At 41.3% G+C, this 13112-nt stretch overlaps 1 protein-coding gene across 5 annotated transcripts in view; it reads left to right on the top strand.

Annotated features, from left to right (window-relative positions):
- The window catches only part of CDKAL1 (CDK5 regulatory subunit associated protein 1 like 1), a 649567-nt gene that overhangs the window by 76903 nt on the left and 559552 nt on the right, over positions 1–13112 (top strand). Inside the window, exon 2 of one of the 5 annotated variants that reach the window (XM_029243204.1) lies at positions 10668–10876. The exons of the other annotated variants lie outside the window; for them this stretch is intronic. Within the exon in view, the coding sequence (XP_029099037.1) occupies positions 10783–10876 (94 nt within the window). The 5' untranslated portion in view covers positions 10668–10782. The remainder of the gene's footprint in view (positions 1–10667; positions 10877–13112) is intronic. 5 annotated transcript variants of the gene reach the window in all.

Here is a 13112-nt window from a genome sequence, read left to right on the forward strand (position 1 = left end):
TGCTGTTTTTGGATGGAATGTACTATAAATATCAATTAAATCTATCTGGTCTATTGTGTCATTTAAAGCTTCCTTTCCTTATTTATTTTCATTTTCGATGATCTGTCCATTGGTGTAAGAAGGGTGTTAACGTCCCCTACTATGATTGTTTTACTGTCGATTTCCTCTTTTATAGCTGTTAGCAGTTGCCTTATGTATTGAGGTGCTCTTGTGTGCATATATATTTGTAATTCTTCTTGGATTGATCCCTTGATTATGTAGTGCCCTTCCTTGTCTCTTGTAACATTCTTTAGTTTAAAGTCTATTTTATCTGATATGAGTATAACTACTCCAACTTTATTTTGATTTCCATTTGCATGGAATATCTTTTTTCCATCCCCTCACTTTCAGTCTGTATGTGTCCCTAGGTCTGATGTGAGTCTATTGTAGACAGCATATTTATGGGTCTTGTTTTTGTATCCATTCAGCAAGCCCGTGTCTTTTGGCTGGAGCGTTTAATCCATTCACGTTTAAGGTAATTATCGATATGTATGTTCCTATGACCATTTTCTTAATTGTTTTGGGTTTGTTTTTGTAGGTCCTTTTCTTCTCTTGTGTTTCCCACATAGAGAAGTTCCTTTAGCATTTGTTGTAGAGCTGGTTTGGTGGTGCTGAATTCTCTTAGCTTTTGCTTGTCTGTAAAGCTTTTGATTTCTCCATCGAATCTGAATGAGATCCTTGCTGGGTAGAGAAATCTTGGTTGTAGGTTCTTCCCGTTCATCACTTTAAGTATATCATGCCACTCCCTTCTGACCTGTAGAGTTTCTGCTGAGAAATCAGCTGTTAACCTTATGGGAGTTCCCTTGTATGTTATTTGTCATTTTTCCCTTGCTACTTTCAAAAATTTTTCTTTGTGTTTAATTTTTGCCAATTTGATTACTGTGTGTCTCGGCATGTTTCTCCTTGGGTTTATCCTGTATGGGACTCTGCGCTTCCTGGACTTGGGTGTCTATTTCCTTTCCCCTGTGAGGGAAGTTTTCGACTATAATCTCTTCAAATATTTTCTCAGGTTCTTTTTCTCTCTCTTCTGCTTCTGGGACCACTATAATATGAATGTTGTTGCATTTAATGTTGTCCCAGAGGTCTCTTAGGCAGTCTTCATTTCTTTTCATTCTTTTTTCTTTATTCTGTTCCGCAGGAGTGAAGTCCACCATTCTGTCTTCCAGGTCACTGATCTGTTCTTCTGCCTCAGATATTCTGCTATTGATTCCTTCTAGTGTAGTTTTCATTTCAGTTATTGTATTGGTCATCTCTGTTAGTTTGTTCTTTAATTTTTCTAGGTCTTTGTTAAACATTTCTTGCATCTTCTCAATCTTTGCCTCCATTCTTTTTCCGAGGTCCTGGATCATCTTCACTATCATTATTCTGAATTCTTTTTCTGGAAGGTTGCCTCTCTCCACTTCATTTAGTTGTTTTTCTGGGGTTTTATCTTGTTCCTTCATCTGGTACATAGCCCTCTGTGTTTTCATCTTGTCTATCTTTCTGTGAATGTTTCTTGGTCATTTAGTAGTGTATTGTGTAGCCTCCATGTGTTTGTATTTTTTACAGTTATTTTCCTGTAATGGATATCTATTCTCATAGTGTTGTAGTCGGAAAAGATAACTGATACAATTTCAGTTTTCTTAAATTGACTAAGGCTTGATTTGTGACCCAAGATATGGTCTATCCTGGAAAATGTTCCATGAGCACTTGAGAAGAAAGGGTATTCTGTTGTTTTTGGATAGAATGTCCTGTAAGTATCAATTAAATCCATCTTTTTTATTGTGTCATTTAAACTTTTTGTTTCCTTATTTATTTTCATTTTGGATGATCTGTCCATTGGTGATAGTGGGGTGTTAAAGTCCCCTACTATTATTGTGCTACTGTCGATTTCCCCTTTTATGGCTGTTAGCATTTGCCTTATGTATTGAGGTGCTCCTTTGTTGGGTACATAAATATTTACAATTGTTATATCTTCTTGTTGGATTGATCCCTTGATCAGTATGTAGTGTCCTTCTTTGTCTCTTGTAATAGTCTTTATTTAAAGTATTTTGTCTGATATGAAAATTGCTACTCCAGCTTTCTTTTGATTTCCATTTGCATGGAATATCTTTTTCTATCCCCTCACTTTCAGTCTGTATGTGTCCCTACGTCTGAAGTGGGTCTCTTGTAGATAGCGTATGTACGGTGTTGTTTTTGTATCCTTTCAGCCAGTCTGTGTCTTTTGGTGGGAGTATTTAATCCATTTACGTTTAAGGTAATTATCGATATGTATGTTCCTATTACCATTTTCTTAATTATTTTGGGTTTGTTTTTGTAGGTCTTTTCCTTCTCTTGTATTTCCTGCCTAGAGAAGTTCCTTTAGCATTTGTTGTAAAGCTGCTTTGGTGGTGCTGGATTCTCTTAACTTTTGTTTGTCTGTAAAGGTTTTAATTTCTCCCTCGAATCTGAATGAGATCCTTGCTAGGTAGCGTAATCTTGGTTGTAGGTTTTTCTGTTTCATCACTTAGTTATGTCCTGCCACTCCCTTCTGGCTTGCAGAGTTCCTGCTGAAAGAGCAGCTGTTAACCTTATGGGGATTCCCTTGTATTTTATCTGTTGCTTTTCCCTTGCTGCTTTTAAGATTTTTTCTTTGTATTTAATTTTTGATCATTTTATTAATATGTGTCTTGTCGTGTTTCTCTTTGGGTTTATCCTGTATGGGACTCTGTGCTTTCTGAACTTGATTGACTATCTCCTTTCCCATGTTAGGGAAGTTTTCGACTATAATCTTTTCAAATATTTTCTCAAGCCCTTTCTTTTTCTCTTCTTCTTCTGGGACCCCTATAATTCAAATGTTGGTGCATTTAATGTTGTCCCAGAGGTCTCTGAGACTGTCCTCAATTCTTTTCATTCTTTTTATTCTGCTCCCTGGCAGTTATTTTCACCATTTTATCTTCCAGCTCATTTATCCGTTCTTCTGCCTGAGTTATTCTGCTATTGATTCCTTCCAGAGTATTTTTAATTTCAGTTGTTGTGTTGTTCATCACTGTCTGTTTGCTCTTTAGTTCTTCTAGATTCTTTTTAAGTGTTTCTTGTATTTTCTCTGTTCTGTTTTCGAGGTTTTGGATCATCTTTTCTATCATTACTCTGAATTCTTTTTCAGGTAGGTTGCCTATTTCGTCTTCATTTATTTGGTCTTGTAGGTTTTTATCTTGTTCCTTTGTCTGTAACATATTTCTTTGTCGTTTCGTTTTTTTGTGTGTGTGTGTGCATGGGGCTGTATTCCTGTCTTATTGTTTGTGTGGCCTGAGGCGTCCAGCACTGCACTTTGCAGGCAGTTGGTTAGAGCCAGGTCTTGGTGCTGAGATTAGGACCTCTAGGTGGCTTCACTCTTTTTAATATTCCCTGGGGTCTGAGGTTCTCTGTTAGTCCAGTGGTTTATACTCAGAACTCACACCACAGGAGCTCGGACCTGACCTCCGGCCTGGGAGTCAAGATCCCGCCAGCTGATTGCTGGGGTTCCTCCCATCCCTATAGGTGTCTGTGGTCCCCTACCGGTGCCTGATAGGTGCCCTAGTTGTTCGGAGACACAAAATACACGTCCTCCTAGTCCAGCATCTTGACTCCACCTGTCTCTCTTTGGCTTTTAAAGTAGATTTTCCTTTAATGTAGACATTTACAAAAAACCCAGTTTGCCAGTATCTTTATTGGTCCTGCCACTGACATTGTTCCCATAAAACTGATGCTTGTTTTCCTATCAGAGAAAAAATACTTCCATGTGGATAGTCATATTCCGTGTTTTTTAATGCCTTTCGTTCTCTTGCAGTTTTTTGGTGGCAGCCTTGTATGCTTATGTTGCCAAGCAGCCTGTCCCTCTAATTGCCTCTTGGTTTCAAAAATAAAATAAAATAAAAAAAATGATGTTTACAGAAAAGTTGCAGGAGCACTACAGAAAATCTTTCCCTTTTCCTTTTCCCTTTCTAAGCCATTTGAGAGTAAGCTGTTCACTTTTGCCTCGTCACCCACAAATGCTTTAGTGTCTGTTTTCTTCCAAGTTATTGTCCAACAGAAACCACAACGCTGCCATCAAAAATGGGAATTGGCCCTCAGACCTCCGTACCATCTCTTCTTCACTCCTCACACAGGTTATCCCTATAATGTCATTTATAGCAAGAGGATTTTGCATTGAGGTGTCATGTCTCCTTAAGACTTTTTAAATCTGGACCAGTTTCTCTCTCTTTCCTTGCCTTTTTATCATTGTCATTTTTGAGGAGTACAGGCCAGTTATTGAATGATCCTCCCATGATTTGTGTTTGTCTTATGTTTCTCCTGCGTAGGTTCAAGTTAGGCATCTTTGGTAGGAATATCTTCAAAATCGATCCTCTTAGGGCATCCTATCAAGTGACACCTGATTTGGATTTGTCCCATTATTGGTGACGTTAACTTTGATCAGTTGATTAAGGTGATGTCTGCCAAGTGTCTGTACTGTAAGGTTATTTTTTTCCTGTTGTTAATAATGTATTTTGTGAGAGGGTTCCTTGAGCTATGTAAATTTCCTCATCAAACTTTCACCTCTCTAGAACTCCTGTACTCTGTACCTTGGTGCGTCCCTACAGAGATGGCCTCCTCACCCCTCCCGGATTCCAGTGCCCTGCGAGCACAGCCTCCTAACACCTCACAGGGCCATCCTGCGTGCATACTTTCCTCACCCTGTTTATGGTCTGACAGCAGACGCTGGGCAGCTGCCGCCACCCGCTCCATGTGGCGGCCCTCGTCACCTCCATTGGGCTTGGGCTTCACGGGCCAGGCTGTCCTTACGTGCATATGCCCATCTCACTGTGCTGCAGCTCTGACACCCACTCTGGGCTGCCCCCTGCAGGGATGCCATTCTTGCTTTTCCTGGGTACTGAGACCCTGGGCTGGGCTGCATGCTTTGGGGGATGCTCCTGCTCTGCTCAGGCTGTCACCTGGCGTCAGGCCACTTTCCTTTGTGACCGTCCCTCCCTTCATTTCTCGTCCACTGATCCCCCATGCAGAGTCACCCTCCTGTACAGATGCCTTTCTTCTCCTGCTTGTGCTCTGACAGCCTCCTCCCCTTGGATGGGCTCTGATACCACCCACCTCCCCCAGCGTGACTGCTGACCTTGCTCAGCCCCACCCCATCGCCTTGTACGCAATCAGTATGGAAGGCGGGGAGGGTGAGGGGTGCTCCAGTCTCCTCTTAGTTGTTACATTCTTATCCAGCCCCCCGACGTTTGCTTTCTCATCTCTGCTTTCTACTTCATAGCTCTTTATATGAGTATAGATAATTTATAGCATTCTAAATGTAAACTTTATTTTCTTTCTTTTTTAAAAAAAATTAATTAATTTTTATTTTTGGCTGTGTTGGGTCTTCGTTGCTGTGCATGGGCTTTCTCCAGCTGTGGTGTGTGGGCTTCGCATTGCGGTGGCCTCTCCCGTTGTAGAGCACAGGCTCTAGGTGTGCGGGAATCAGTAGTTGTGGCACTCAAGCTTAGTGGTTGTAGCTCACGGGCTCTAGATCACAGGCTCAGTAGTTTTGGCACACGGGCCTAGTTGCTCCGTGGCATGTGGAATCTTCACAGGCCAGGGATTGAACCCATGTACCCTGCATTGGCAGGAGGATTCTCAGCCACTGCGCCACCAGGGAAGCCCTAAACTTTGTTTTCTATAGAGGAAAGTAGATGACTATAATCTGTGACTAAATGTGCGAAGCTTAGTTGTTGTAGGCATCACGAAAGAAGTAATCCCTATACATGGGAGTTAAAGGCAACATTGCCATTTCCCTCAAAAGGGAAATTGATAGCGCAGATTTCAGAGTGCTTCAGTTCACCTGTTAGAGACACAGGTCGTCCTGGCCCTGCCTCCTGGTTTCCAGTTTAGGACGCCTCTCTGCAAGTCACAACATCTTTCTATCCCTGTTTCCTCATCCATAAGATGGGGATCATAAATACCTACTTCATGGGGCTGCTGGGGAGATTAGATGAGATAAAGTATTTGAAAATGCTTCGCAAAGGGTAAAACGCTATGCGTATGTGGTTTTTTAGTTCTAATTTATTGCATAGTCCAATGGAAATCTACAGGAAATTAAGTCAAGCATTTTAATTGCACTTGTGATCTCTAGGCGAATTCCCTCTGATTCATAAGGCAGAGAAGAGGTCAGCATAGTTTTTGCTTTTCGCTACCACTTTAAGTCCATTGTTCTGTCACCATTACTCAGTCAGGCAAACACTCCTCTTTTGAAGTCCTGCCCGCCCATTCTGCCTCTGTGACACATTTCCACCTCCTTGATGATTTTTACCCCTGGTGTACAGTAGTCCTCCTCACTGCGGTTCCTGGTGTCTGTCATCTTTGGTGACATCAACATCATTGACCTTATACGAGTTCTGTCATGCGTTTACAATTGTGGCGCAGCTCTGCTCACATAGATCACTGGATAGTATCTTAAAGTGAACGTGTCTAATGCCGAGGTTACACTCTTTTCCTCTGACCTGCTCCTCCCTACAGCTTCCACTTACATTACTGGTGTCACTCTTTGCGTTAGCCTTGTAGGTTAGAAACCTTAAATCTTCACTCTGTCATTTCCCATATCTAATCAGTCACTGAGTTCTTTTGTTTTTACAGAAACCTCTTTCCCACTGGAGGCTTCCTTTTCCCATAATTAACAGCCTACTTCTGTCCCTTATTACCTAATCTCTGAACAATCAATATAGTCTTCTTCAAGGCCAGTGTTAGAACCTTGGCTTGGCAGGTTCCAGCATGGGCCTCTCTTGAATAATTGGATGAAGAGAGGGCCCTTGGGGTCAAAGTCAACTCTCTGAGGGGCCAGCCCTTCCAGATGAGCCATTTGGATGCTATAGAACATGTCTCCAGAGACCTTACGAACCTCCAGATGGTTGGGATCAGGCTTGGGGAAGAAGCTCTGCCTTGTCAGGCCCAGACTCGTGTCTGAAAGTCTCTAGAATCTAGGAAGACCTGATGTTTAGAATATAAGTGCCATTATCAAAATACAGCTACTGTTAATATTTTGGTATATTTCCTTCTAATCTTTTTTTTTTTTTTTTTTTTGGCCACATTGTGTCTTTGTTGCTGCGTGTGGGCTTTCTCTAGTTGTGGCCAGCGGGGACTGCTCTTCAGTGCGGTGCGAGGGCTTCTCGCTGCAATGGCCTCTCTTCTTGCAGAGCATGGGCTCTAGGCACGCAGGCTTCAGCCGTTGTGGCTCGCGGGCTCTAGAGCACAGGCTCACTAGTTGTGGCGCATGGGCTTAGTTGCTCCGCGGCATGTGGGATCTTCCCAGACCAGGGCTTGAACCCATGTCCCCTGCATTGGCAGGTGGATTGTTAACCACTGCGCCACCAGGGAAGCCCTCTAATCTATTTTTAATGCATAGGGTTTTTATTTTACTTTTTCTATAATTATATATATAAATTTCATAATGTATTAAATGAAAAAATTATTTCTGTGATAATTTTGTAAGTGTAATTAAAAAAAAAATTATCAGTACACAGTGTTCCATAGAATGAAAAGTTGCTGCGTTATTTGTTCTTGTTAGAGCAAGAAGATCCCCTGGAAGAAATATCAGATTTGCTATCAGAGCTTGACCCCAGTTTCTGCTGAAAGTAGTATTTCTCTCGAGTTAACTTTGTGATTACTGACAAGAACTCGTCTGTTTGCCCCGGAAGTTAGGTCTTGATGAGTACTCATTAACGCACCTTTCTGCTGCCCTGATCTTTGCTACTTTGCTCATTTGTTTGTTCATTCATGCGTTTCCCCTCCCCCTCCCTTTCTTTCTTACTCTCTCTCCCTGCCCTGGCTTCCCCTCTTTGCTTCTCTCACTCCCTCCTTCCCTCTATCACTCCCTTCCCTTCCTCCCTTCTTTCCCTCCATCCACAATAAGAGCATATTTTCTTCTAAGTCCTCAGCTTGGCTCTGGGGATTTAAAGATGAATAGACAATTGAGGGACTCATACTAAGTGGGGGACACTATGAATCTTTACCACCACTACTAGCTCATCTGTGCACACACGGGGAGCAGTGCCTTACTCTTTCTGAAGAGGGTAGAGAAGGCTTCCTGGGGTGATGACATGTACCTGAGTTGTGACAGGTGAGTAGGAGTTTGCTAGAGCTGGTGGGTGGAAGAGACATTTAGGCAGAGGGCACAGAAGTGAGAAGAGTGGTGATGGTGTGGCTCAAGCTTATCTGTAGTATTTTGTTATTGTTGTTGTGTTTTTTAAGCAGTTTTATTGAGATGATTCTCCTACCATACACCATTTGAAGTGTACAACGAAGTAGTTTTTAGTGTATTCACAGCATTGTACATTCATCACCACAGTCAATTTAAAACATTTTCATTACCCCAAACAAACTGCTTTAGCTGTCACCCCTCAGTCCTCCTTGCTCACTTTCCCAGACCTGGGTAATCAACATTCTGCTTTCTGTCTCTTTTGACATTTCATTTAAGTGGAATCATATGACGTGTGTTCCCTTGTGACTGACCTCTTTCACTTATCAGGTTTTCAAGGTCCATCCGTGTTAAAACATGTATCACTACTTCATTTCTTTTTATGGCCTAATGATATTCCGTCATATGGATGTACCACAATGTATTTCTCCATTCCTCACCTGATGGATGTTTGGGTTTTTCCTACTTCTTGGCTATTAGGGATAATGCTGCTATGGACATTGATGTACAGGTTTTTTGTGTGGGCATATAGTTTTATTTCTCTAGGCTATACACCCAGAAAAGGAATTTCTAGATCATATGTTAACTCTATGCTTAACAATTTGAGGAACTGCCAGACTGTTAGCTGTACTAGTAGTCAAATTAGCCATACTATTTTACATTCTGATGAGCAGTGCATGATGGTTCTAATTTCTCTATGCTCTCGTCAACACTTGTTATTATTATTTTATTTATTTTTATTATAGTCATCCTAGTAGACGTGAAGTGGTAACTCCTGGTGGTTTTGATTTGCATTTTCCTGATGGGTATTGATGTTGAGCATCTTTTCATGCGATGATGATTTATTTATATATCTTTGGAGAAATGTCTATTCAGAGCTCTTGACCATTTTTAATCAGATTATTTGCCTTTTTTAAATCATTGAATTGTAATAATTTTTTTTTATACATATTCTTTTTTTTAAACCCCACATTTGTTTATTTATTTATTTATTTTTGGCTGTGTTGGGTCTTCGTTTCTGTGTGAGGACTTTCTCTAGTTGTGGCAAGCAGGGGCCACTCTTCATTGTGGTGCGCGGGCCTCTCACTATGGTGGCCTCTCTTGTGGTGGAGCACACGCTCCAGATGCACAGGCTCAGTAGTTGTGGCTCACGGGCCTAGTTGCTCTGTGGCATGTGGGATCTTCCCAGACCAGGGCTCCAACCCATGTCCCCTGCATTAGCAGGCAGATTCTCAACCACTGCGCCACCAGGGAAGCCCGAAGTGTAATAATTTTTATATTGTCTCTAGTGTTTTGAAGCAAAATTAAGACTAGAGTACCTTACTTCTGACTTTAAGTAGAAAATGACTCAATCAAAATTTTGAATCACCTAAAAGAAAGAAAATTTAAATCTGAAAAGTAGATTTGGAGATAGGGGATATCAATATTAATTTTCAAATAATATATTCCACAAGTCAAATTCTAGTTAAATGATCTTACTCGTTTTATTAAGCTAATTCTCCCTATTTCTGTGCACTGGTGTCAGATAATCAAATACTCACTTCTCTCAGGAAGTCCCCAGCTGCTGTGACAAATGGGCAAGATTTTCTAATTGATTTCTTTCCCAAATTATCCTTGAAGGCAATGGTTTTTCTTCTCTTTGTCTCTTATTCTTTGTCTCAAATTGGTAAAACATATTTGTAATTTTAGAAAGTTTGATACTGTCATTTGGGGATATTATTTATGAATCAATTGAACAGCAATTATTGGATGCCCGTTTAGGTATACAGTTGGCGCATTTTGTTTCTCTCCAGGAGTCATAGTCAAAATATATAATATTGGTGTGGTGTGGGCATTAACAAGTCCGAATGGACACTGGCTTTAAAGTACTTCACTCACAGTCAGTTTCATTATTCCAGTCATAGATCTTTGTTATTCTTCGTTGTACTTTGAAGTCCAGTGAACCTATGCCTAGTCCATAGCTTTATTTTTGATCTGAATCTTTCCTCCCTTGGCAGTATCCTATGGATATTTCTCTTTTGATAACCAAACTGGTAATTGTTTTGACCCAGTAAGTTTGCTGGGTCAGAATCCAAAAGTAGCTCTGGTATTAGCAATAATAATATTCAGCAGATAACCTAAACTTCCCTTCAAGGAGATACTTCTGTATTCTAGAATTGGTCGTGGAAGTGTACCATTCCAAGCAGATGAATCAAGTTATCGATTTGTGCTAAACAGTTGAGCATTATATATAATCTGAATGGAAACCAGATGTTTTGCAAATTTGCTAGTGAGTGGTTTCTCTAGGTTGTTATGATTTGCTCTTTGGCTAAATAGAACTCTTTTCAATATACTACTTTTAGAATGTTTGAATCAGGAAGGAAATTTTCCATGGAATACATGAATGTAAAGATACAATTGGACTAGTTGGCTGCTCTGAAAAGCCATCTTTTCATTGTCCCTGAGACTGGCTCCCTGTTCACTGCAGCCACAGGTCTGTATGCCTCCTCCGCAGACATGGACTCAGGCTGCTTCATTGCCAGAGTCCCCAAACTGGGGCTTTCTTTTTTGTCTGCTGCATTGGATCTCTGGTGTGCCCCACCATGTCAGACACGGCCATGGACACCAGCTCTGAGATCATCACCACGGACTTAAAGGAGAAGGCGGCAGTTGTGGAGGAGGTAGAGAGTGGAAAAGGTATACTGCTGATGGGAAGGCTAACGAGGTGGGGAACAGGAGGCTGCCAGTGAGGTGGAAGAAGGTGGGGAGCAGTGGAGGAGGGGGAAGGGGGCTGTGGGGAGGAAGAGGGTGGAGTGAAGACAAGGAGGCTGAGGCTGCTCTGGGCGGATGGGCAGCTGAAGGTGACAGGGATGACAGTGTTGACACCAAGAAGCGGAAAACTGATGAGGATGACTAGACAGCAAAAACGAAAAAGTTAAACTAAGAAGAAAGGGTGGGGGGGGGGAAGGCCACCCTGAGCCATTCACTCCCCACTTCCTCTCTCAGAATCTAAACATGATTACCTTGGAGGAGAGAGGCCCCCAGGCTGCCCACTGCGGGCAGAGTCACCTGCAGGTGACGCGTGCTCCCCAGCACCCAACCAAACACACAACGTGAATTTGCAACAGAAGAAAAAAACCCAGATCTTTCAAGGTCCTGCTTCTTTTCTTAAAGGTGACATGGAAGACAAACTTATGGTTACCAAAGAGAAAAACTGGGGTGGGGGGGGATGAATTAGGTGTTTGCTTTTAATATATACACACTACTATATGTAAAATAGATAACCAACAAGGGCCTACTAACAGGGAACTATATTTAATATCTTGTAATTACCTATAATGGAAAAGAATCTGAAAAAGAGTAGATTTATATATGTATCAATATGTATATATTTGTATAACTGAATCACTTTGCTGTACGTTTGAAACTAACACAACATTGTAAATCAGCTATACTTCAATTTAAAAAAAAAGTGCTTTCAAAAGGAAGATTTGTTTGTATTTTAATTTGCATGTTTATTTTTGAACATACTCTTAGGGGTCAGCCGTTTTTAATGATCTTGGATGACCAGACCAGCCTTTGGAGTGTCCTCTGTCCTACTTCAGACTTTACTTGTTGTGTGACCATGTTCATTATAATCTCAAAGGAGAAAAAACAACTGGTTAGAAAAAAACCAAAGCAAAAGCAACAACAAAAACAGTCTTATTCCCAGGATGCCAGTAACTTTTTTGGGGTATGTACTTAGCTGTATTATAAGTAGTTTTATGAGATGGTTATAAAGGCCAAAGATAAAAGATTAATTTTTTCCCCTTTTTTTCTCTGTGAAGTGACTTTATTTTTTTGGTCTGTTGATGTATGTGTGAAACACTGTTGTCCAACAATAAACTGGAATTTTATTTTACTGAGTTCTTTAAAAAAAAAGATACAATTATATTTTTTAAACAATTCTATTTTTTGTTTTGTAGCAAATTCTCAATAATGAATTATGTTCTCCTTAGCAAAATATAGTTGCAGCTGGCTGCCAATAGTGTGTATCTTATTCACCCAGTTTTCATTGTCCACATGTATAGATTATCCATGATAATCTAGTTAAAACAAAACAACTCTTGCTTCCCTTTGGTTCATTGATAGTTTTCATAATTGCTGTAATGGCAGCCGTAGGGAGGGAGGAGACTTATACAAGGGTGGCAGCCGTGGAGATGAATAGCAGATGGCAGCCGTTGAGATGAATAGCAGACATATTCACATTCTTTGGAGGTAAAATCCTTTGGGAGTTGTTGGATTTGCTGCGAGAGATGGTGAGGTGAAAGGAATGATTAATGATGACTCCCAGGTTTCTGGTTTCAGCATGAGTATACCTAGATGTACTCTTAGATCTGAGATCCCATTTATGGAGATGGGGAATTCTGGAAGATGGAAGGTTTAGTCATTTGCCTGCTGGCTCTCAGTTTCAATTCCCTGGTTTCCTCTGTCCTCTGTATTGCATGGAACTGCATTTCAGTCTCCTTGCCTTTTGGCTCTTGTGGTTAGATTTGGCCAACAGGAGGCGCTAATGGAAGCCTGGCGAATGGGAGTAGGGAGGAAGTAGGGTGGTTTCCTCCCACGCTTTTTGCTCTGGGTCTGGTTCCAGAAAGTGGCAGTTTCATTCTGGTGGCTTCCGTCCCTATCAGACAGCTCCTCCCTTCGTTGCAGTGCTGCTTTCCGATGGGCAGCCCCTGTTGTTGCTCTTGCCCCTGCCAGTGATCACAGTTTCTGGACTCTTCCAGTCAGTCCCTCCAGCCCTTAGGCTGATAATGGCTTCCTGCTGTTACTCATCTCCTGGTTGCTTCCCGCTTCCCCATTTGGTGAAGACATTTGGTGTCTTGGCTTTTCCATCGCCCATTAAGCACACTTCTGTATTAATTTTTCTTTATCTTAACGCCTAGAGTGGTTT

Source organism: Monodon monoceros, unplaced genomic scaffold (assembly GCF_005190385.1).
Source record: "Monodon monoceros isolate NGI ecotype Baffin Bay Population unplaced genomic scaffold, NGI_Narwhal_1 Super_Scaffold_3, whole genome shotgun sequence".
Lineage (NCBI taxonomy): Eukaryota > Metazoa > Chordata > Mammalia > Artiodactyla > Monodontidae > Monodon > Monodon monoceros.